Source organism: Synchiropus splendidus, chromosome 19 (genome assembly GCF_027744825.2).
Source record: "Synchiropus splendidus isolate RoL2022-P1 chromosome 19, RoL_Sspl_1.0, whole genome shotgun sequence".
Classification (NCBI taxonomy): Eukaryota; Metazoa; Chordata; class Actinopteri; order Syngnathiformes; family Callionymidae; genus Synchiropus; species Synchiropus splendidus.
This window is the reverse complement of record NC_071352.1, coordinates 16,037,699-16,059,857: the sequence shown is the minus strand read 5'-3', so window position 1 is coordinate 16,059,857 and position 22,159 is coordinate 16,037,699. Positions and strand designations below refer to the sequence as shown.

General features: G+C 48.4%; 1 protein-coding gene across 8 annotated transcripts in view; it reads right to left on the bottom strand.

The window, feature by feature from the left end:
* asic2 (acid-sensing (proton-gated) ion channel 2) overlaps positions 1-22,159 on the bottom strand; it is a 164,267-nt gene that overhangs the window by 49,531 nt on the left and 92,577 nt on the right. For 2 of the 8 annotated variants that reach the window (XM_053852464.1, XM_053852465.1), the window contains exon 1: positions 9,938-11,172. The exons of the other annotated variants lie outside the window; for them this stretch is intronic. In XM_053852464.1, coding sequence (XP_053708439.1) covers positions 9,938-10,627 — 690 coding nt within the window. In that variant the 5' untranslated portion in view covers positions 10,628-11,172. Of the gene's footprint in view, positions 1-9,937; positions 11,173-22,159 lie in introns of those variants that run through there. 8 annotated transcript variants of the gene reach the window in all.

Genomic DNA, 22,159 nt, shown 5'->3' with positions numbered 1-22,159 from the left:
TCTTGATCATTTTTTGTCTTTTCAAGAAAAGATATTCAAGACTGTAGCTGTCAAGTCGATTCAGTGACACACTACTGCCACCATATGTGGAGAGTGTTTTAAAACAGGGCGTCTTGCGGCCCTCATGACCCACAGGTGTAGGGGGCGCTCGCGGCCCAACCGTGGGCCCCGGCCCTATGGTTGAGAACCCAAACAACAGGGCCTCTCCAGCTTTCATGAGGCTTAGATTATGGAAGAAATATCACCATAAATACAGTAAAATGTTCCAGCAGCATATTAATTATGAATGAATCATTCTAAAGCACGATATAGTAATTACATGAGTGTATTTTATAGCCACAGAAAGGTCACTCTAAACAGCATCATAATCAGGGTTTGTTAGCAGTAAATAAGGAGGTAGTTTGTGTTCCCTAACCTTCAGTGTGACCCCTGTTTTTGGCCGAGAGGTGACCTCACAATCTGGTTTTTTCTGGTGTTCAGTGCCACCAGAGATGGCAAAGTTGAGGCGAGAAGCTGTCTTTTCTCTGAATGATGCAGCTGCTCCTGGAGTCTCTGCCACGCTGGCGACGGATAACTGAAGCGCCTGACACGGAGAACAATAGGGTGTGATTGAGAGAGAGGCGGTGAAGACACAGCTGTGTTTCTTTTCAGCACAAATAGTTGTTTTTGATAATTGTGCTGCACGGAGTGGGCCGGAGGTCTGCACCCCACTGTGAAGGAGCTCCCCAAAAATCAACCCCACGTGGTGAAGACAGCGGCGACACTTGTGACACCGGAGCCATGCGGAGCGGACGGAGCGACACCTGTCAGCGGCTCAGAGACACAGAATAGGCCAGCAGCTTGTTTTCCTCTCAGCTGAACCCAGAGTCCATCAGGCCTCCATCACTCCTCCACTCGCTGGCTCGCTCGCTCCACTGACTCTCCCTTCCACAAAGTTTCCCAGCAGCTTCACTGGTTATTAACGCGCGCGCTCGCCTCCAGCTCCATCTTTCTCAGCGGCAGGTCACCTCATTCGGCTGCGGTTCGGATCGATGCTTTGCTCTTCGCAGCGACAGAGCGAAAACAAGCCGCAAAGGTCAGGTGGTCGCACTCGGGTGCAGCAGGGAAGTTTCAGTGTTCACAGTGGCTGAAGTTGAACGGAACAGAGGAACCTTTGATCCAGAGATCAGTCCGCTCCGCAGACACACGAGTTCTGAGGGAAACATGCTGGAAAGAAAAGATGAATTCCATAAGAGACAAAGAGAAAAGCTTCTTAAGAGGGAGAGGCCTTAGATGTTTATCTTCTTCGATGCAGACAGTGTGTCCCTTTTCATAAAAGCTTCCATGTTCATGGTTCAACGAGTCACTCAGACCACACAGGGACCGGTTCAGAACCCGGACAGTCGGTTCGTGGGTCGACCAGAAGTGTCCTGTGTCGGTCTTGTACGCCACCAATGCTTTCAGAATATCAGTCGCCTTTCACTCACGCGACCACTGGCTTGTTCCATTTTCTGAGGATCCGGTTTGGCACCGGTTACAGAACCGAACCGTGTCTGTGTGAAAGACTTTCCATCACGCCACACCAGCGAACAGGTCTGAGAGTCACATGCCAGTCAGAGACTCACTTGACAGATGTGGCATCCCTGAGTTCAACCAGCTTCCTGTTGGCATGTTATGCAGCAGAACCGTTTTGAACTGGGGGCCCACCTTTCCCAGAACTCATGGACCCGGGGCCCATTCAAGTACTAGAACTGATTCATGACTCTTGATTTCATTTATGATCAACAACCATATTTCATCTACTGACACCAAAAGCAAACCAAAACCTGGTGAAATGCCATGAAACCATGTGACCATCGCAGAGATATTTGTCATCGAAAAGTCCAACCAGCAGCAGAACCAGCTGCAAGTCCTGTTCATCAGATTGACTCAAGAAAAAACTATCCCAGATTTGCAGCTCTCGAGTCAATGCAGTGACTCACTACCGCCACCATACGTGGCTCATGGATTAGAACTGAGCGCCTCACTGCCCTCACGACCCACAGGTGTAAAACAAAAAAACTTCTAGCGGCCCTCTAGGGGGCGCTCGCGGCCCAACCATGGGCCCCCGGCCCTATGGATAAGAATCACTGCTACAGAGAAAGGGCGCCCCCTACTGGATGCAACACGTACAGCTGGGCCCGGTCTGAGAACCAATGTGTGAAGGACACCACGGAACGTGCACAGAAGTGACTGCTCTCGCAGGTGTGCGGAAGAGTGGCTTGAGACACGACAGCTGTGACCACCTGAGACCGACACCCGGATTGAACAGGGCTCGCTGCTAACTAGCTTAGCCAGCGTGACTGGACCTGACCTTGCCTGCGGGGAGAGCAGTGCGTCATAAGTAACAGGCGCCTGAAGTGTCCCGTGGCGAGCGGCTCCTCAGCCGCCGTCCGGCTTCACAGCCACCTTGTTTGCTTTTGACCCGCTTCAGTAACAGAGGATCAGTTTTCATCCTCAAACATCAAGCGCCGTGGGATTTCAAACGAGGTTTTTTATTCATCAGCGGGAGGAACCAGACTTTAAAGTGAGGGGAAGGTCTGAGCTGATGATGAAACCTCGACGGAGAGCGGCACAGCTGCGGCACTTTCCCCAACATATGTGATCAAACATGTGAGCGAGCCGCACTTGAAGCTCCTCCTCAGGTGCCGGCAGGAAGGAAGAGGCCCAGAGAGCAGAATCTGCTGCGCGCAGCGGTTTGTAATTGCTGGCTGAGCTCCTGGGAAACTGGGTCATCGGTTATTTACTGATGATGCAACCTTTTTTTTCCATCAGCTGAATTGAGAAGGACGAATGAGAATCATGAGACTGTTTCAGCTGGTGACTCAAACAGCACTGTGTCAACTGCCTTCAGCCAAGAGGAGCGCACCAGCTCTACTACGAGTCTCAGATGACAGAGCTCGGCGAGAGAGTCATTAGCTTATTCCATTACAGATGAAAGGAATCCGAAACATTCCTCAGCGAGAGTAGAGGTCTTCAAAAGGCCAAGCTGGAAGACGGTCGGGCTCAGAGAGAGCAGCTCACCCACATCCCTCGGCTGTTTTCTTGACCTGGCGCTGACACCACCAGGGCTCCAGCCCAGCGTGAAGGAGGATGGAGAATCTGGCGTGTTACCGTCCAGCCCTCGTGAGCCTCGGCTCGGGCTTCAACCTTTACAGCCCGTCATCAAAGGCTTTTTATCCGACGCGCCATAAATGATGAAGCGTCCAAGCGTTGTTTTTTCTTCCAGACGCTCCGTGAGAATCCTGAAAAGTTCATCAAAGTGTTGTGTCGAAGCTGCGCTTCTGTTTCATAACGCATAACGATGATGTCATAACCGCTGTCTTTCGAACAAACTGCAGTTGGAGTGATTGCCACTAGGGGGCAGGTCAGTGTTGTCAATCCTCCTGTACGACTCGTGCTCTCGTGGCATGAATGTGTTTTCCATCCACCTCTGTTTCTTTTTAACTGTTCAAATGTGGTAAAAAAAAAGCTTCCTGTGAAGCTGTGGAGGGTCGGGACTCCGGCGGCCTCTTCCTCCACCTGCTCACCTCACACAGCACCATTCTATATAGACATCAACTGTGCAGTGTGAGTGAGGGGAGGCTCAGAGGCTCATGCTCTATCCTTTCATAGCTCCGGTATCGAGTCGGACACCAGTCAAAATAAATGTTCAGCGCGGCCTGGGATGAGGATTCTTCAGTGTTGATTTCCGAGTTACATCGGCTAAAGATCTCCGCGGCAGGACGTCATTTTCTAGATGAAATCGATTACGCCAGATGGAGCGGCCGGCGACGAGAGCATCCAGGGAACGTTAAGAACCCATGACCCACACTGATGCAGCATGACACGGCTGTCGCTCCGATTTGAAGCGGTCGCTGCCGTACTGTGTCCGGAGATACAGCCGGAGACTATTTTGGATCACGTCTGTCGGTTCCAACATGGAGATGGAGAGAGGGTCCGTCAGCGCGCGGCGCTTCCTGACGCTGATGTGACTGGAGGTTGAGTTCAGTCAGAGAATTTGTGACGGCACACAAACTTGCTCAGAGCTTCTCCCCGGGAAAGACTGCAGAACCAGAGCTGAGTTCAGGTTCTGGAGGAAGTCACCGAGAAATCACTGAGCTGAAATACGCAGCTAACGTAAGCCACAGACAGGGGGATGTAGCATCTGGCTGGGTGCACAGGTCAACAAAACGTCTTCAATAGGATCCTCCAGTCTCGCTGAGCTTCGTGGCTCACCGTCAGACACGAAGACCATCATCACATCACGTCAGAAACACAGAATTACTAGAGTTGTGAAGGACCCTGCCCCTCCACCAAGAGAGCCTCCTTCATCAACAAGGTTGGGAGCTTCTCTCCCAAAGTCCACCTCGTGATCCGGACTGACTCAGATGTGTGGGACTCTTGAATCTTTGTATGACTCGGCATCCTGGCATCGCGTCTCTATCATCACTTCCTACGTCCCACTGGGTCCTTCTGAGGAAGATCTTTCCCTGACCCAGGCCCCAGTGTTTCCATCAGGAGCTGGTGGTCATCCCCATCCCCCACCGCCTTGAGTCTGGACTCATGACCGCTAACTCAACTGCGCAAGCCTCCGCTGGAGGACGCTGGAATGAACAAGCTCTGCTCCAGTATCTCATCCTCTCTGGCCTCCACTGTGGCTTTTGTGGCCTCCCACACAACACCTCCGCTGCCATCGCTGCCATCCGCCAGCTTTCTAACCGCCTGGTTTCTCTCCCGAGAGAGCTCAGCTTTGGACATGAACTCTGACTGTGTGTGAATCCGTGCTGAAAGAGGATTCACAGGTCAGCGTACAGGTCCAGGCTACCTCCACTCCAGCGACACCTAACAAGTCAAATGATTTGGATGCAAAGAAAGACTGGAGCTTCATGGCGAGAGCATAATTTGAAAAAAAAAAAGAGAAAAAGCATGATAATTCATCCACCGCCACGCATGAGGACTGATCGGGGGACCAAACAGGAGTGTTCGCTACGAGGCAGAGAAGTAATTGAAATGGTAAAATTGGATTATTGCAGGCAGCGCTGTCTCCTCACCTCCAGCCTCTTCAATGATTTAGTGTTTCGACAAACAGGCGTGAAGAGAAGCGCGTCAGTTCTCCCCAAACGCACCGGGATCATCAGAGTGGTGCCGACGGCCTCACTCCCAGAGTGAAAGAGCCGGAAGCTGGTGGAAAGATTTCCTCCACTGTGCTCGGCAGGCTGCAGCGGCAGAACAGCAACAGACGAGACCTCAGATCAGATCGGATCTTCAGATGTCAGCGGAGGAGGAGAGACTCTGCGCCTTACGCCGCCGATTCCGCATTCGTGTCGCCCGAGGCGGAGGAATTGTGCGTGTTCGCTTACGGCCCGCGAAGCCTCGACCTCCACGTTCAGCGAGACCCGGCTGATCCCTTTAGACGCTCGCCTACGCCCGGGCTCATCATATATGCGCAGCCCCAGAAAGCTGCTGAGCCACAGAAAGGTCAAGACCATGCTAACTCGAACGGTGCGAGGACTCCGGTTGGCTAACAAACACAACTCGACCGACACCTGTGTGCGTGGGATGAATTCCACATTCTCCCAACCACTTGGGGAAACGCATGTCGATAGGTTCCGCTTGTCAGTGATTGAATTAAATGTGATTTCAAGTACAGGTGGGGGTTCATTGTTTACGTTAGCTACAGCTAGAAACAGCTGCAGCAGTCAACTGGCTGGTGTTAAAGAGCGACAGGTCACACAGCCACTGTCCACGCACTCGACCAGCGCACTCGACCAGCGCACTCCTCTTCAACAAGTCGAGTCAGTCCTGAACAGAAGAACAAGGGTAGTGAAGTGAATTGGCTCAGAGCCCGCGATGCTGGCCGCCATTGCCAGTTGTACTGCCAGATTCCACCACTCGACAAACATTGGAAATTCTAATCGCAGGGGTCAAAATTCTAATCAACTGTCAGAATTATCATTTCAAAGTCAGCGCTGGAACATTTTCATGGAGTTTCAGAAGAATGGAGTTGGACTCATTGACCGAACGACAGCTCGCAGCGGGTTTAATGTGAATAGATGTGAGGCCGCGCGAGCTTTCATCCGCCTGCATGTGGACGTATTATCTTCACAGAACATGTTTGTGCGCCGCGATTATGACCCGCCAACGTTAACCAGTCGGCTTAGTCGGTTAATGTTATTCATGAGAAAGAATCGAGTAGCACGGAAACATCCGCTCAACGTTGACTTGACACGTCAACAAGGCCTTATGAATACTAACCAAGCGGCGCACATGTGACAGATCGCGGCCACTGTAATCTGTCAGGCAGCTTTCAGATCAGCGGCCGCAAGAATGCTGCCGTGGTCGCAGCTCATGAATCAAGCGCGGAGGCTCGGCGGATGTGGGGGATCGAGCTAATGAGATTACAGCCCGTCCAAGCTTCCAAGTTCTGCCTGTGCTTACTGAGGCTCGATCGATAACGCGTGGCTGTGCTCGATAGCTAAAGGTCAATGGCAACATGGCGCATTATCTGTGTGCGCGTTAACTCAATCGGCCGCGGCGGTGATGGAGCTGGCAACAAGGACGGGTCGGGCCGCAAATGAGGCTGCTTTTTTTAATGGAGCAGCTTTAGCTTCATCGACTAGCCAGGTAGCCCGCGGAGGCTCAGCTGAGGAGACTCACAAACTTGACTCAGCTGTGAGACCAACTGTATCCCACAGTTGCTACTAATGTAGCAGCCCTTCTAGCAAAAACAAGGAGCTCTTCGCCCGCCGCACAGACAGAGCGACGACAGGTAATTGAAAAAGGGAATTTCTCAGAGAAACAATTGGAAGCGTCGGCTTAAAGGATTACACCTAAATATCACAGGATCTGTTTGACTGCGAATCAACGTAAACGCTGCGTCTGTTAAGCACCTTAGGGGGTGTTTCGGAAGATCCTGCTCAGAAATATGGTTCAACAGCCGGCGCTCTGACGGAACACTTGAGCTGTGGCAACAGTAGCATCCGTGAAACCAGCGGCAGACGGCGCAATGTGCACAAGTCATTTCAACTCTCCAGTATTTCAGGAGGAAACCAGAGTCCCGGGAGGGAAAAAAGCACCAGGAGGACAAACTGCACGACAAGAGTTGCCTCGAGCAGGATTTAAAACAAAGTAACTTTACTGTAAACGCGACTTATCTACAGTGGAGCCATCAGCTCAGTGAGTCGTGAATGCTAGCAACTGCTAGCATTAGCTTCTTCATCTTGTTGATAAACCTTCAGTCTCTGCTGACGTCGGCGTGAAATCTGATTGGTGAACGCACCACGAATCCAGAGTTTATCCTTTAAAAATAATCATTTAATGTGGCAGCAGCCTCTACAATTTTCTGTCCATGCAAACCAGCTGCTTTGGTCAGTGAAATATCAATCTAAAAATGGATAATTATAGAGGGATTTTGAGCCATTTACAAATGTATTATTTTGCTTTTGTTTTGTTTGGACCTTTGTGTGTTCATTCCTCCGGTATTCTCTGCGGCGGACTGTTTGCCCCGCTGCTTTTCGGGGGTGCAGGACGGTCTCAGTTGGCATGTAGTGACTGACACATGCACCTGCAGTTTAACAAACAGAGCCGACCACTCGTGCACAACCCGAGCCTCTGGACGGTGAAGCCACGAGATTCTCGCTCTGCTTCTCCACAGATCCAGATGACACATGACTGTTTCATGCCGTTTGAGTAGGTGGCGTTCCTGGTGGAGCTCGGGTGCAGATAGGTTCCACAGCTGCTTTGATAAACCGTGGCTTTCTTCCATGATGTGATGAATTCTGGCTGCGCCGTGGAGAGCTCCAGGAGGTGGAGCCCATGGCGGCGTTCAAGAGCTACACATACTCCACAGCATGGAGCAAATAGATTTATCGACCGGCGCCAGCTTCCACTGGTGGACGATTCAGGGCATGAATTCCAGCGAGATGTTTGGCAGATTTCGGAGGCGCATCTGTATTCCCGTCCAACCTCTCTCCCTCGCACCTCTGAGGCCGCCATGCATGTTTGATAACTTTCCAAACTCTGCCCTCAGAGATGACGGCGGTCCTTCTGTTGTGGGCTCCCACCTTACACTTCATCTGGCTGCATCTTTTATGACTTGGAGTGACAGCGCTCTAAATGCCGTGATAATGAAAGGGCCGCCGGGAGTCTTTGCTGACTTGCAGCAGCAAGCTAATGAGATTAGCGAAGCCACTGAGGGCCACGACGGCCGCTCTGAGGTACAAGAGGATGGCGAGCGAAGAAGCAGGGCGGAGGATAAAAGCATCACCGGGCTGACTGACCGAGCGAGCGCACAGCAGGAGCAGCCCCGGGCCGCCAATACCACAAAAATAAACCTGACATTTGCGAGTCTTGAAGAAGCTTCATGGAGACGTCACGCTCCTCTCTGCCAGCTGAAGGTGTGCGCCACATGAGGGCGAGTTCAGGGCCCAACAACTGCAGCACTACGACGGCGTGGGAGATGTTTATCCGCACACTTATCTCTCAGACGCTAAGAATTGAGACTCGCCAGAAGTCCTGTTGCTTTAGCCTCCAACTGTGGCGGAGGAGAGCGGACAATTTAGAAGAACAAAAAAGAGAAGAAACAAAAAATCTGCGGAATAAACTCTTTCACACTCAAGCATCCAAAACAAATAAGTGAATGACCAATAGGGGATTTGTCTCTCCATTCCACCTGAAGTCATCTCCATTTTCCCCTGAGACACATGATATATTTTGTTTTTTCATTCATCCCCATTTTTACCTCCATTCTTGTTTTGTTTCTTATTTTCACTGTTGGTGGTCGGACAGCTTGCGTTTTTCCTTCCTTTTTTGTATTTTATTTTATCAATATAATTTAGTTTTTTTCGTGAGGTTGTTTTTTCAGTAGATTTGTCCTCCACCAATTCATTTTTTTTCTTGTTTCCTTTTTCATTGACTGTCACTTATTAACTTGGCCATTCATTTTTTCTTTTTCTGAGCAAACGATTTGAAGAAATTTACGATTAAACCCAAAATTCTGGAAATTTTGAGGCCAATCTGTTCATAGAAGAAACAGACTTGAGATATTTGGGACTTGGAGACAGCTGAAGGTTCACGGTCTCCTGGAATTATTGAACTTGCAATAGATAACCTACGTTTGGACTGAAGAATCTGGGACTACCAGGTTTGACTGCTAGAAAGTTTTGCTGTTCAGTTGAACTCCTCTTGAACTGTCGAAGGTTTTGACTCGATCCCCTAAAGTTCAGGAGAGTGGGAGCAGTCAGAGTCCCGCACATGCCCAAACACACCCACACAGTCCTCGTGGGGAAGTTCTGTACAGTCAGGGAACTTTCTTCATATGCAAATGCCTCCGTCGCCTCGGTCTCACCGCCAGCAAAAAAACAAACTTGATTCTCTGCTCGCTCCACAAGACAGCCAGCTGAGACTTAATGACCAGGAAAGCCCGGGCCAGGAATGAGACACGAGGAACCCAGGCGACAATATTTGAAGGTAATGACGCAAGGGTCGGCCGCGGACTACAAGGAGTCTTTGTTGGAGTTGCGAGTGACACGCGAGGGACACGTCGGAGCGAAGCTTAATTGCGCTGCTTCACTGACACTGCAGCGTATGGGACAGACACACAAGGAATATTAGATCAACAGTTAGTGTCGCAGCTTGTTTAGCGCCGAGTTGGTGTGGGAGATAGCAAGCAAGTGAAGGAGGGGGAGGGCAGCGCCTCTACACTGGAGTGGATCAAACATGGTCTCAACACCCTTATAGAGTCCTCGGGTCGAGACCACAAGGATGGAAGGGCCAAGAACCGGATGGATGAGGGAGTGTCCAGTGCAGCCAAGCAAAGTGATCGCACCACGACAGGACACCTCAAACACAAACGGCGACTCAGCACATTTGCCTCCAGAGCTCATTCGCGACATGCATGGCAGAACTCGGGTGGACCGAACGGCAGGTCACGACTTACAGAGGTGAAGTTGTGGGTGCCGCAGGGTTCCCCTCGGTACTTGCAGGAGAGGAGCATATCGTCCAGTTGGTGGCTCAGTCTGTCCATAAACTCCAGATTGGTCCCTTCGAAGTTTCTCGGCGGCAGGAAAAGCTTAAAGTCTGAAAGCTTCCTGAACCAGGCCCGGCGGTCCTCCTGGAGCAGGTCCAGCACCAGGGGCCTCACCGTCCGGTTGGCCAGGAGCAGGCCCAGCCAGTGGCCGGCGAAGTACAGGTCGCTCTTGGTGAGCTTGTAGAGGCGGATGGGGTTGTTGTTGCAGACGGTGACCACGGGGAAGGCCAGCTCTTTGGCCCACTCGGTGTGGACGCGGGTGTACGTGGGGAAGGAGAGCCAGTGGAGCAGGCGGTTGGAGGACCAGGACAGGAGCAGCCCCAGGGAGGTGCAGAGGGCCAGGAGCCAGAAGGCCCTGCGACCCAGGGAGCCGCCGGGAAGGCAGACGTGCCTCAGGCCGTGCAGGCGAGTCCTGGCCAGCAGAGTGGACGTGACCCCAGCCAGGGTCGGCTTCGTAACGCGCCTTCGGCAACTCTTCCCGATCATTGGCGGGGATCCCCGTTGGAGACAGCGCCCCTCCAGGGCCATGGCAGCCCACAGCACGCCTACAGCAGCGGGGACTTCATCTCCCAGCCAGGCCTCAGGGGCCGGGGCCCACATGGAGCTCCAGGGTAAATCCACTCCTGTAATCCACACAGAAGGTTTCCAGTTTGAGCCTCGCCGAGACTTGTTGGTGCAACTCCGGTGGCCACTCCAGCAGTTGAAGCCCTCATTCAAGAGGAAGTAACGCCGTCGGATGAGCGGCAGATTAATCACGACCTCGCCTTATTCCTGAGGGAGTCTGGGTCGCGCAGCTCCGCTTCACCTCCCACATGACTTGTTACCTCATGCTGCTGCTGAGCAACACGCGTCCGGAGACGACCCGTCACTCGCTGACAGCCGCGCGCGGGCTTCTCTCTCTTCCTGTCGGGCTGAGGCTCTCGACACGCAGCCTCACACTCCTGCTGCTGCGGCTCGGAACACTCGGATCAAATCCGTCAACTCTCACGCACCTCCTCCTCCTGACACCCTCCTGTGGTGTCAACCTCCCGTCAGCAGATCTTTGTCTCCACTTTGTGGACGCGCTGGCGTATCAGTCGTCAGCCAGAGCTCCTCTCCATCTCCGTCGTCCGTCTCTTCTCGCCCCGTCCGGCGCTTAGAATGACTTCGCTCCCATCCGTCTCCCCCGCTTCTCTCTCCTCCCTCCCTCCCTCCCTCACTCTCTCTCTGGCTCCTCGCTCGTCCTCGCAGCTTCACATCATCGTCTCCTCCTCCTCCTCCTCGTGTGCTGCAGCTCCGTCCACGCAGCCAGTGATCCCGCAACTGATGCGAGCACCGTCTTTTCTCCGAGCCAACTTGCTCCGTCCGTGCCCTCCTAACCCCCCTCCCCCCACAGCTGCTGCAGCTTCACTTCATGATGGTCAGAACGTCCAGCTGGAGTCAGAGACAGACAAACATTACCTTTTTTTCTAATGAGTTTATCCACATATTTTTTAAAATTTTTATTTCAAATCTGCTTAATGCACTTTAATAATATACATATTTAGGCATTTAATATAAAATTTTCTTGCAATATTTTGACCTTTTAAGACTCCATTACTTGCTTCCATTTCTTTTTCATAATTAGATATTTTTTCAAAACATAAGCACTGAGTTTCTTCCTTTTTTTCAGCCTCAAAAATGTTTGACCTCTGACACGTTCAGCCATTTTTGATTTGCTTGATGAATTGGTTTCCTGTCCACAGTATTTGAAGTCACAAGCAAAATCTTTCCCCTTTTAACACCTGAAAATGCTACTTCTTCAGACTTGTATCATCTTATGGCTCAATATAGGAAAATAAAAAGTGAGTTTTCATTGACTTTTTAAATTCCCTTAAACAAACAACGCAATGGATGTGTGGATCAGCGCCCCCTGGTGCCGAGCCCCATTTCTGCCACGTTGTCGGGGAGTTTGGTGGATGTTTGGACGGGTGACACCGCCGCTGGACGAGTCTGCGTTTGTTAATTCAACACGAACAATAGACGGAGCTGCAAAGAGCCAAACCATCCTCATCCTCCTCCTCAGAGGAGGACGAAGCCGCCAACCTCCTGCAGCACAATCGTGAGGAAGAGCAAACACACTACTTCCTCCCCAAAAACCCCAAACCTTTCTCAGACAGACAGAGGGCATGAAGTCCTTCTTCCCACGCCTCAGACTTTGACATAAAAACACGATATATATTTACAGATTTTTGAAACCTGCCACTTCTGAATTCTTCTTTGTGAATTTCAACTCCCTGACTGAAAATGATGATTTCTTCTTCATTTCTTTTGGCAAATGTCTGCTGTTTTTAAGTGAATTCCACTTGGCCGGACTTCAGAACGTCTATTATTTACCATTTTAATGATCTAATAACCTTAATTAGCGCTTCATCTGGCAGTAAAATAGTTTGTTCTTTCAACAACTCACGAGGCGAGCTCACGTCTGAGCCAGCAAACCAGTGAAAGCACGAGGGGGAGGGACTGGAATTCAATTCATGAGAGGCTCAGTAATGCATGAATCCTGACTGATGGTGCACAGAACCATATTTTTGTGCTTCTGTCCATCAACCGCCTAGGAAGCAGCGGCATTGTTCTATTTAGAGTCAGCAGGTCTGTGAGACGCAGGCATCCAGCGCCTCCTTCCTCTCATTCCAAGCACCAGCAGGTGTTTGGGCTCTAAAAACAACAGCTTTGAAACCACTGCCATGCAACATGGATGCATTCAGAGCGAGTGGTCTGCTGCAGGAGTCGCCAGGAAAGTCGAGTAATACGCACCACACCAGCAGCAGAGGAAAAGACTCCTCCAGAGAGGCGTGTGATTCTCCAGTGAGTGACTTGGTGACACGGTCGAGTCGTCATGATGAAGGGCTGCAGACGCAGGAGTGATCAAAGCACACGGACCTTGGTTTCCATTCCTGCTCCTACAACGCACGCACGCACGCACGCAGCCTACAGCAGGGTGGCCGCCGTCCAGCGCGGCGGAGCTTGAATAATTAGCCTCCGGCCATAAAGAGCAGTTCTCAGTCCAGCGCTGCGGCCGAGAAGAGAGAAGCTCACAGGCTCCACGGATCTGAGCGGAGAATTAAGCCGCGTCGGATGGAGGCAAGACAAGATGAGACGAGGCAAGGGAAGGTTTGGCTGCCTCTTTCCTGCCAAGATTAAAATCAGAAGAATAAAAACAACACTAAAAAAGAAATAAAATACTTATTTGTGGAGAGGAATTCCTTTTTTTCTTTTTCAATTTTTTTGTGACGTCACAGTTCGTGTTGTTCCTGCTATTTACTTTTTTCTGAGAAGAAAAAGTTGTAAGTTACAGCGCCTGGTGCCAGTGGAGGAACTCGAGATGTGGTACCTCGGCCCAGTGCAGTCTCCACCTGAACATTTGTTGATTCCAATTTGACTTGTTTCCACTTCACGCAACAATGACTCATGGAAGCTAAATGAGGAGACAAGACAGCAGATCATGACATGACCATCTGCCTGAAAAGAGAAGCATGGCCCTGCAGGAGGAGGAAGCCTAAGTCTCAGCTGACTGGAGCACCTCACCAAGACTGAAGCAAGAGGGTCCAGAGCCCAAAAAGTACAGCAGCAACTCAAACCATGGGAAGAACTGAGAGTGGGAAACACAAACATGAAGTCAAAGGTCAAACAGGAACCCTGGCTCAGACAGCTCAGGACCAGGAGCGGAGAAGACCAGCAACAGAGTTCACCTCATGAAGCTCATCAGGACCCAGACCCAACAAGTTGATCAAAGTTGCCAAAAACCACCTCAAAGTGAAGCTCTCATAAAAACCTTGTCAGGACTTGAAGAAGATTGAAACAGGAGATTAAGACTTTTCGGCAGCGTTTTTTAATCAGGCAACCAGTGATGGATGGAGGAGAATATTAATCTGGGGGGGTGAGGTGGAGGAGGAGGAGGAGGGGGGGTTCATCTTCGCTCAGACATGCAAGAAGCGCTTCAGGACGACTGCTCCGCAGGAGGCTCATGAGACCTGGGGTGGGGTCAGGACCCCACCTGGGGCTCCGCCCCCGCCCCCCACCTCCTCCCCCTCCCCAGTGATGGGCACAACACGCAGGTAATGATCAGTTAATTCACTCCACCGAGGAACACGACGTGTGCGATCCACTCATCTAATTCACCTCACGCCGGCGTCGGACTTAAGAACCCCAGTCACCATGGCGACCAACGTTATCAATGACCTTCACCTTTCGGCAGAAGAATGGCTTTATTAGTGAGATACGAATGGACGAGCAGCGGCGTGTCAGATGGAGACAAGACAAGACAAGACAAGACAAGACAAGGGATTGTGTTGCTGCTTCTTCTTCTGAGGAGTCCAACATTGTCAGGTATTTATAGATGATTTGCTGATGATTTACCTTCCCTGTGTTTCTTCCGACTCTTTGGTGAGTAGATTTTTATATTTTTTTTGCATTCACTTTCTGACTCATTTATATACACATATATATATATATACACATATATATATATATATATATATATATATATATATATATATATACACATATATATATATATATATATATATACACATATATATATATATATATATATATATATATATATATACACATATATATATATATATATATATATATATACACATATATATATATATATATATATATATATATATATATATATACACATATATATATATATATATATATATATATATATACACATATATATATATATATATATATATATATACACATATATATATATATATATATATATATATATATATATATATATACTGTATATATATATACACACAGTATATAATCTAATTATGGTTGCAACGTTTTCTATTTTCCCTTCTTCTTCTCCTTTAATATTCTAATTCTCGTCGTTTTTTGAGGGTCGAGTTACGATGTAGTGATGCGAATATGACTTGCTTTCGCCAGAGCTTAATTGATGAATTATTCATTAATTTTGCAATGGTAAACAAGAAAATATGCCGTTGCTTTTTCAGCAAACCCAACTTTTGATGGCTCCAATTTCTCAGCTTCATTTTGAAGGAGGTAAACAAAAAAGTGTGAAGCTTTTTCTGCCCACTTCATTTCATGTGCATTATTTTTTGCGTCGCTCAAATATCAACAGGGTGAACTATCAATATTCATGTTCTTCAAACATGCTTTCATCCACTTGGTTACTTTACAATCACGCTCACAAACACACTGGCATCTTGGAGACGGAGACAGGACTCGGATTCGCCGGCTCTATTGTCCAGATCATCCAGGAAGAAACCCTGAAAATGCGTCTGCTAACTGCCAGCAGGACTCCAGCTGCGTTCAAAGCGCCGGCTCTGTGACTCAGACTTCACCAGCTTGGTCAAACGCAACTGTCGCCATCTGGGAACACGGCGATCTTATTCGCGTTGGCGTCCAAAAGCCTATTAGAAACACGGCGGCGCGAGGGGCTCTGAACATGGTCGCGGCATCCTGACGTGAAAATCATCCAAAAATAACACCACTGATATTTCCAGATGTGACTTCTCTAATGAAAGAAGTCACACGCGGTTTCCATGGCAACAGGATCGGCAGGAGCGCGAAAAGCGGGTGGTGGCGAGGCTAATTGGAAATCTTTTCCCATCCAATGAATTCCATATGACTGTGTCTTTAGTCGGGATTACAAAGGGAAATGGGGCTTAAAAGGAAGCGGTCCCAATCTGCTTTCTGGATAATGGAGGAAACGCCCGAGAAATTGGCGGGAAAGAAGGAAAGTGGAGGGTTTGGACCGACGCAACCCGCCACAGCTAATGATGCAATTAGCGCGCGGGAACGGCGCCATCGATCAAAGAAGTGGTTAGCCTGAGTGCGCGGCGCTCGCTTGGCTGTTTGACGCAGCCGCGGCCTGTAACCTCCAACACCGGACCAACAACCAGGAGTGTGAGGACGAGTCAAGATTAGTGCTGACTCAACAATATCCACGTCGGCGCACGCTGCTCGACTTCAAGGTGGAAAGTTTGGGGTTACACAGCCTTTTTTGCGACAGTATTTCCGCATCTTTTTTTACATTCCTGCGAGGTGGTCACCATTTTGATCGTAACAAAATGATTAGTTCGTAGAACGTATTAGCACAACATACAGTGACATGTAGCATAAGAGTATTTTAGCTAACACTTCTTCAAACTGTCTTTGGATCCAACCATCACAACCTGAACCTTCAGTGCTACAGTGTTGCTCGGCTACACAATAGGAGGCAGTACTTCAATACACAAGCTATACTGTGTACGACAAAAAAATGACTACTACAAAGCACAAGACTGCAGGGAATTGAACCCGCACACCAAAAACAGCTAATTTGGTAAACATACCGCGCAGCAGTGTACTACACAGTAGGATACTATGATAAACAATACTGTACTATGCAGCATTATACTGTACTAGCCTGTGTTATTCAATGCTACGCTAAGCGTATTACGCTAGTATTACGACTGTGCTATGACTCCATGATACTTAACTGCACAGTACAACAGTACTGTATTCCCTACTATAGTACAAAGCATTTATGTCTTGACTGATAATGGCAGGAGGAATAATTGAAAAGCAGTTGACTCAGCGAGCGAGCTAACGCGAGGTGACACCGCGAGGACACAGTTGCAGCTAGACGTCACATGACTCTCAGTTCAACACATCACGGTAGCGTCTGCTCAGTTTAACATTCCCTGAAGAATTCGCAGTGTTGACTCTCCAACAGAACCTGAAGGCGTCAAAACTAATTCTCAGTTTTAGATCAAAGGACTTGTGTGGGCTTCTTCTGACGGGATTTTCTGCAGCACCAGGAAGATTTCTTCAGAAGCGCTTCAGAGGCTCCGCTGAGATGTGAACATGTGATCGGACCCGCTTCGCCGGATGGAACTCCAAGGAGAGCAACTTTCTTCTCTGCTGTTTTTCAGCACTTATGTCTGTGAGACTCAATTTTCTTTATCGTCTTCGGCGCATCACATCAAAGGTCGACAGCTTGGATGTTGTCCATCACCCAGCAAAGGCCCGCCACGGCTCAGAATAGACGCTCGGACCGTGAAACGCACCGATGTTCACCAGTCTGACCCCAAGGTACACTGCAGTTAACCGCAGTATTACATCCCAGAACCTCAGTGTTCGACAGCAACACTGGACCTACAAGGTGATGCAGTGCATAGATTTAAATCATCAGTTTTGATTCGATTGTTTGACCAAAAAAGGCAGTTCTGAAGGAGTGACTAGAAAAAAAAAGTTTCCCAAAACAACTCGAGTATTTATGACATCAGAAAATTGAAAATAAAAAACCGTGGAAGTAAAATATTTCTATTAAAAATATCACAAATGAAAAATGACGAGCAAACTTGACAAATAAATTTAAATATTGAGATCAAAATTACAGCATAAAAAAACGAGGTTTGATTCTGAAAATCTATTTTACTTAAAAAAAAAAAAAAAAAAAAAAAACATCATTTTGAATATCTTCCCTCAGGATTAAACCCCAGTGAGAAAGACCTTGGTGTTGGGGATCTGCGTGAAGAGCGAGGGCCGAGGGGGAAGACTGAGTGGGAGGAGTCCAGCTGCCTCCCCCGAGGAAACATTGACCCATCAGGCCGCGCGGGGCAGTGAGTTTGCTCATGAATCATGGATGAGTGCGAGTCACTCTTCTGACGCAACCACCCCCTTCGCCCGTCTGCTGGGAGCTCATATCAGCATATCAGGTGCCCTCACACCTGCAGGAAGTCATCACACATCCAATAACACCCCGGCAAATAAAGACAAAAACAAGCGTTTCAGAGGAATATACAGGTAAATGTACGGAGAAAAACAGACTGGCCAGATCGAAAAATATAGAGTGGAATAATGTATTCCAATAACATTAAAAAATTAAGCGAAATTGAGGAATGTTTGTTAAAATACACAACTGAGCCTAGAAAAAGAGCAACAAAAATGCCTTAAAGTAAGATGAATATCTTCATTTAGATATATTTTTTAAAATTCAAGAAAAAAAAAGATGATAGTAAAAAATGAATAAAATTAAATAGTAATAACCCCCCCAGTAACAAACAAACAAAAAAAGAAGAAACACTAGATAACAATATTAGACAAAATATCTGAACAAAATCGTTGAAAATTACTGTAAAATAATTTAAAAAGTAACTTTAATGATTTGGAGACACGTGTCTGGTTTGGACACATGGAGAAGAGAGAGGTGGAATGAGCAACCAATGGGGTTCATTCATGGTCCTGGTCGTCCATCATCTGTCTGTCGTGAAGCCTTCGACAGCTCATTCCTGAGAAAAGGTCAAATGTCAGCGCAGAATGAATTGGAAGCAGGAACTCCTGCATCAGAACAATAGATGGACGATGATTCTGCCAACGTCCCCGCGTCGCTCGGTCACATGCAGAATCAATAGTGTCAATGTTTACATTCATTACATGTGCAGACGAGGACTCGGTGCCGCTGGTGGATATCGACGTGGACCGCCATGCTCGGACCGCGCTCGGCTGAGGTCGATGCACACGTACGGCGCCGTGAATACCAACGAGGTGGAAACGCATCAGCCGCTTAACAAACGACTTGTCACTTTTACAGTCTGGCCCCGGGGCCAGTGCCGTGGCACCGGTTCCTCTGACTGTAAATCACCAGCATAAGCAGCTGGTGCTCTGGTTCCCAGCCCCAAACCCTTCATGCCCAGACCCTCACGCGGTCGAATGAGCACCGTAGCAAGGGTGGAAACAGAGGACATGTCGGTGACGTCACAAGGGAGAAATACGATACAAGTAGCATTCGACTTACCGACGACTGACGTCCACCCGTACTCACGACCACGGACAGCAGATGCTTTTTTTTTTATTCATACGACAGTTAGGGCAGCACAGTATCCCAGCGTCTCACTCTCGCACAGCTGTCTACCACTACAGTAGTACTTACAACCCTCGGGTTTGAATGGCATTCGACCAACGTCTAATCCGACTTACGACTGGTTGGTCAAGTAAACCTAGTAGTTTAATTGGAGAAATACTGTGATGGCCACTGGGGGGCGCTCCAAACGTCACAGGGCTGCGACTCAATTGGAGAACAAAGCAGACCTGAGTCGCTCAGAGAGTCGACCTGGTTTAACGCAAAGAGTCATTACGAGTCAAAGCATCTGAAGACCACAACTAAACAAGAGCAAAGTGTGAAATACGGAGCTGAGACAAAATCAGACTGTGGGCTGTAAAGTCTTTCACTGTAACGCTGACAGCCTGCGCTCCTTCTGACCTGAAGATAAACGTGGGCCCTTCAAAAACACGGCAGAACAATGCAGTGGCTGTTGTGTGTCAGATCGGCTGAGCGACATCATCTTGTCTGCGTCGTCTCGCCACGACTTTCACTCTCCGTTTGATGTCTTTACGTCGCTTGAGGATCAGTGCGGTCTGATGCCCACATGGTCGGTTCGATCGGCGCGGTGCCGATGCCACACAACATGGAGTCAGTCGTCTCCTATCTGATGAACAGAAGGATCCACCTCCAGCTGCTGCTTCAGCAGCAACCGAGGCGCTCAAGGCTCTCAGCAGCACGAGCGGCTCCATTGAGGCACTGAGCTTCTCAGAAGCGCCATTAACCACCTCACTCTAAAAGCACCTAAGCAAACCAATACAAATTCTTTAAGGTAAAACACACGTCGGCACAAAGCAGCAGAGCATCACGGCTGTCGGCTCCCAGAGATTGAACTTTTCCTCTAAATACCATGGTTCAGCCTGAGAACCCGGTCCCCTTCTTCAGTGTGAGAGGGTTGATGTGCAGCAGGGTGCAGCAGGTGGAGGCGCTCGGGTATCTTGTTCACGAGTGAGGGAGCATGACATGGAGCAAAAAAGCATGCAGGAACTTTGGGTGCTGATGTTGCTCAGTCATTTGGGAGAGACTCAAAGTGTTGCCACTGGAGAGGCCCGCCCCAGTGGCGAGAGCTGCAGGAAGTCCATGTTTTCATGTCTCTTCTCTGCTGTTTCTGCTACACGCCACTTGTGTACTAAATGTACTTTATTATAAACAACTTCTGATACTTCACTTTCCTCGGCAGCACAGTTAAAATATCAGATTAAAAATTGAAATCATAAATAAAACATGAAAAAGATACATTGATCATTAAATATTGATAAAAACCTACTTGATGGCAAACATATTTAAAGCGTTTCGTCAAAGTTGGCAGAACGTAGGAGTCGAATACAAAGTGAAAATGCAGCAGAACATGAAACAATGATGCGTATAATGGGGAGGAAGCAGAAGAGAGGCGGCCATGCTTGTCATCCTGCGCGCCACACCGACCGCTCGCCCTCCGACTCTCTGCTCACAACTTGTGCGGCGCAGTGAAAACAGACGGCGGATTGAAGTGGAACGCTCACACACATTTAAATTCTTATTTTGGTATTAATTACCATCCGCTCGACTGTTTGTTTATAGCGCATCAATTATTCATCTTTGTTTCCTGCTGTAAGTGATACGAAGTCCTTATTTTAATAAAGCTGATTTATTATTTAACCAGTCTTGAGTTCCTCAAGGCTGCCGCTCTTCATGCTCCTCGCTGCTTCAGGTTGCCATGGCGACTGCAGTGTTTGGAGCGGACACTGACACATTTTCATATTCATGAAGTGAAGCCATGTTCACACCGGAGGATAATTATGACAAAGATCTATGGTGTGTCTGGTGGTTGATCCCGGTCCCACAGCTCCCTTTACCCATAATCTAAGCAGGTTTATCGGCTGACCTCTGACCCCCGACCGCTGCCACCGTCCACTCTGTGCTCACAGATTCTCTGGAAGGAGTTTTGGCCACGTCCAGATACTCCTCCATGGCAGAGGTGAGGTTCCACACATACCAGTCCCAGAGATGTCATCCGGACCAGAGCAGGGCCGGAGTCATGATGTGAAGAGAGGAAGTGTTGTGGGGGTGCACAGGGACTGAGGCCCAGAAACCTCCAGCCAGTTTCCAGGCTAGAAAGGGGCTAGAAAGTCAGCGAAAAGCTCAAAACCCAGCTGCACTCGTCCTCTGTCGCCCTAAAAAAAATCAGAGCCACGTCCTATTCTGTCAGGCTCAAAGAAGCAGGGATTTGGACAAAAATTGAAAAGTCAGAGTGAGCAATTTTGCTGGTGAGAATGGAGTGGTTTTGCGTGTCTTAACTGCGATTGCAGCCAAACGGTGCGGCGCAGACACATGAAAATGTCCACTTTTGTCGTCACACTTGTCCTCGCTCGTAAAATGTGTTCAGAATTACTGTGGCACTTCCGAATTTGCGTGAGAGTCGCAGAAGCGCGGCAATCGCAGGATCCGGCCCCACAGAAAAGGCGCTGCGCGGCATCACGGCAAAGTTACTGACTTTCAACTGGCCATCCAGGCCAAACCGTAGACTTCAGGAAATTCAGCTCAGTTAGAGATGAAATCCTCAGGATTCTCACGGTGTGCTCGGTTTTTTGCTAAACCGAAAATCCGCTATGGTTTCCGAGATACGGCCGTTTGTCTGGGGAATAGTTGCTGTGGCGACAGAGGGTAGGGGAAAGGTCACAGCCTGTTCAGACAGCAGCCACAGACACCGGGGCCCTAGCTCGGCCATCTTTTGACCTCGAGACACCATTCGAAGCCTAAAACATGGCTGCTGACCTCCACTGACAGCATGTGCCTCGTGGTTGTTCACGAACTGTTTATTCATAAACACCAGCATCGAGTTGCTTTTTATTATTGTCATAAAGAATGACTGTTTTTGTTCTTCTTTTATTACTGTTATTAGATTGTCTTATTGTTTCAATAATACTTTGTTAATTTTCATCACAGTTTGTGATTATTGTCACATATACGACTGTTTTTTATTCACGTTATAGTTTTAAAGATAATTACAGTATAATTATCCTCAATATTTTTTATTGAAACATTATTAGATTTAGTTTCCATATTTTTCATCATTGTAAATATGATCTTGACAGTCATTCATTCATTTTTTGTTATTATAATATTGCTTTTATTTTCATCCCCGTATTTTTTTTACAATAATACCAATGTGAATAAAACTACATTTTCGACCCTGATTCTTTTATGATCATTGCTTTACATTCGTCTTTTCTTCTGGGTGATTCACAGTAAAATTGATCAGGAGTTCCTCTTGACGCCGG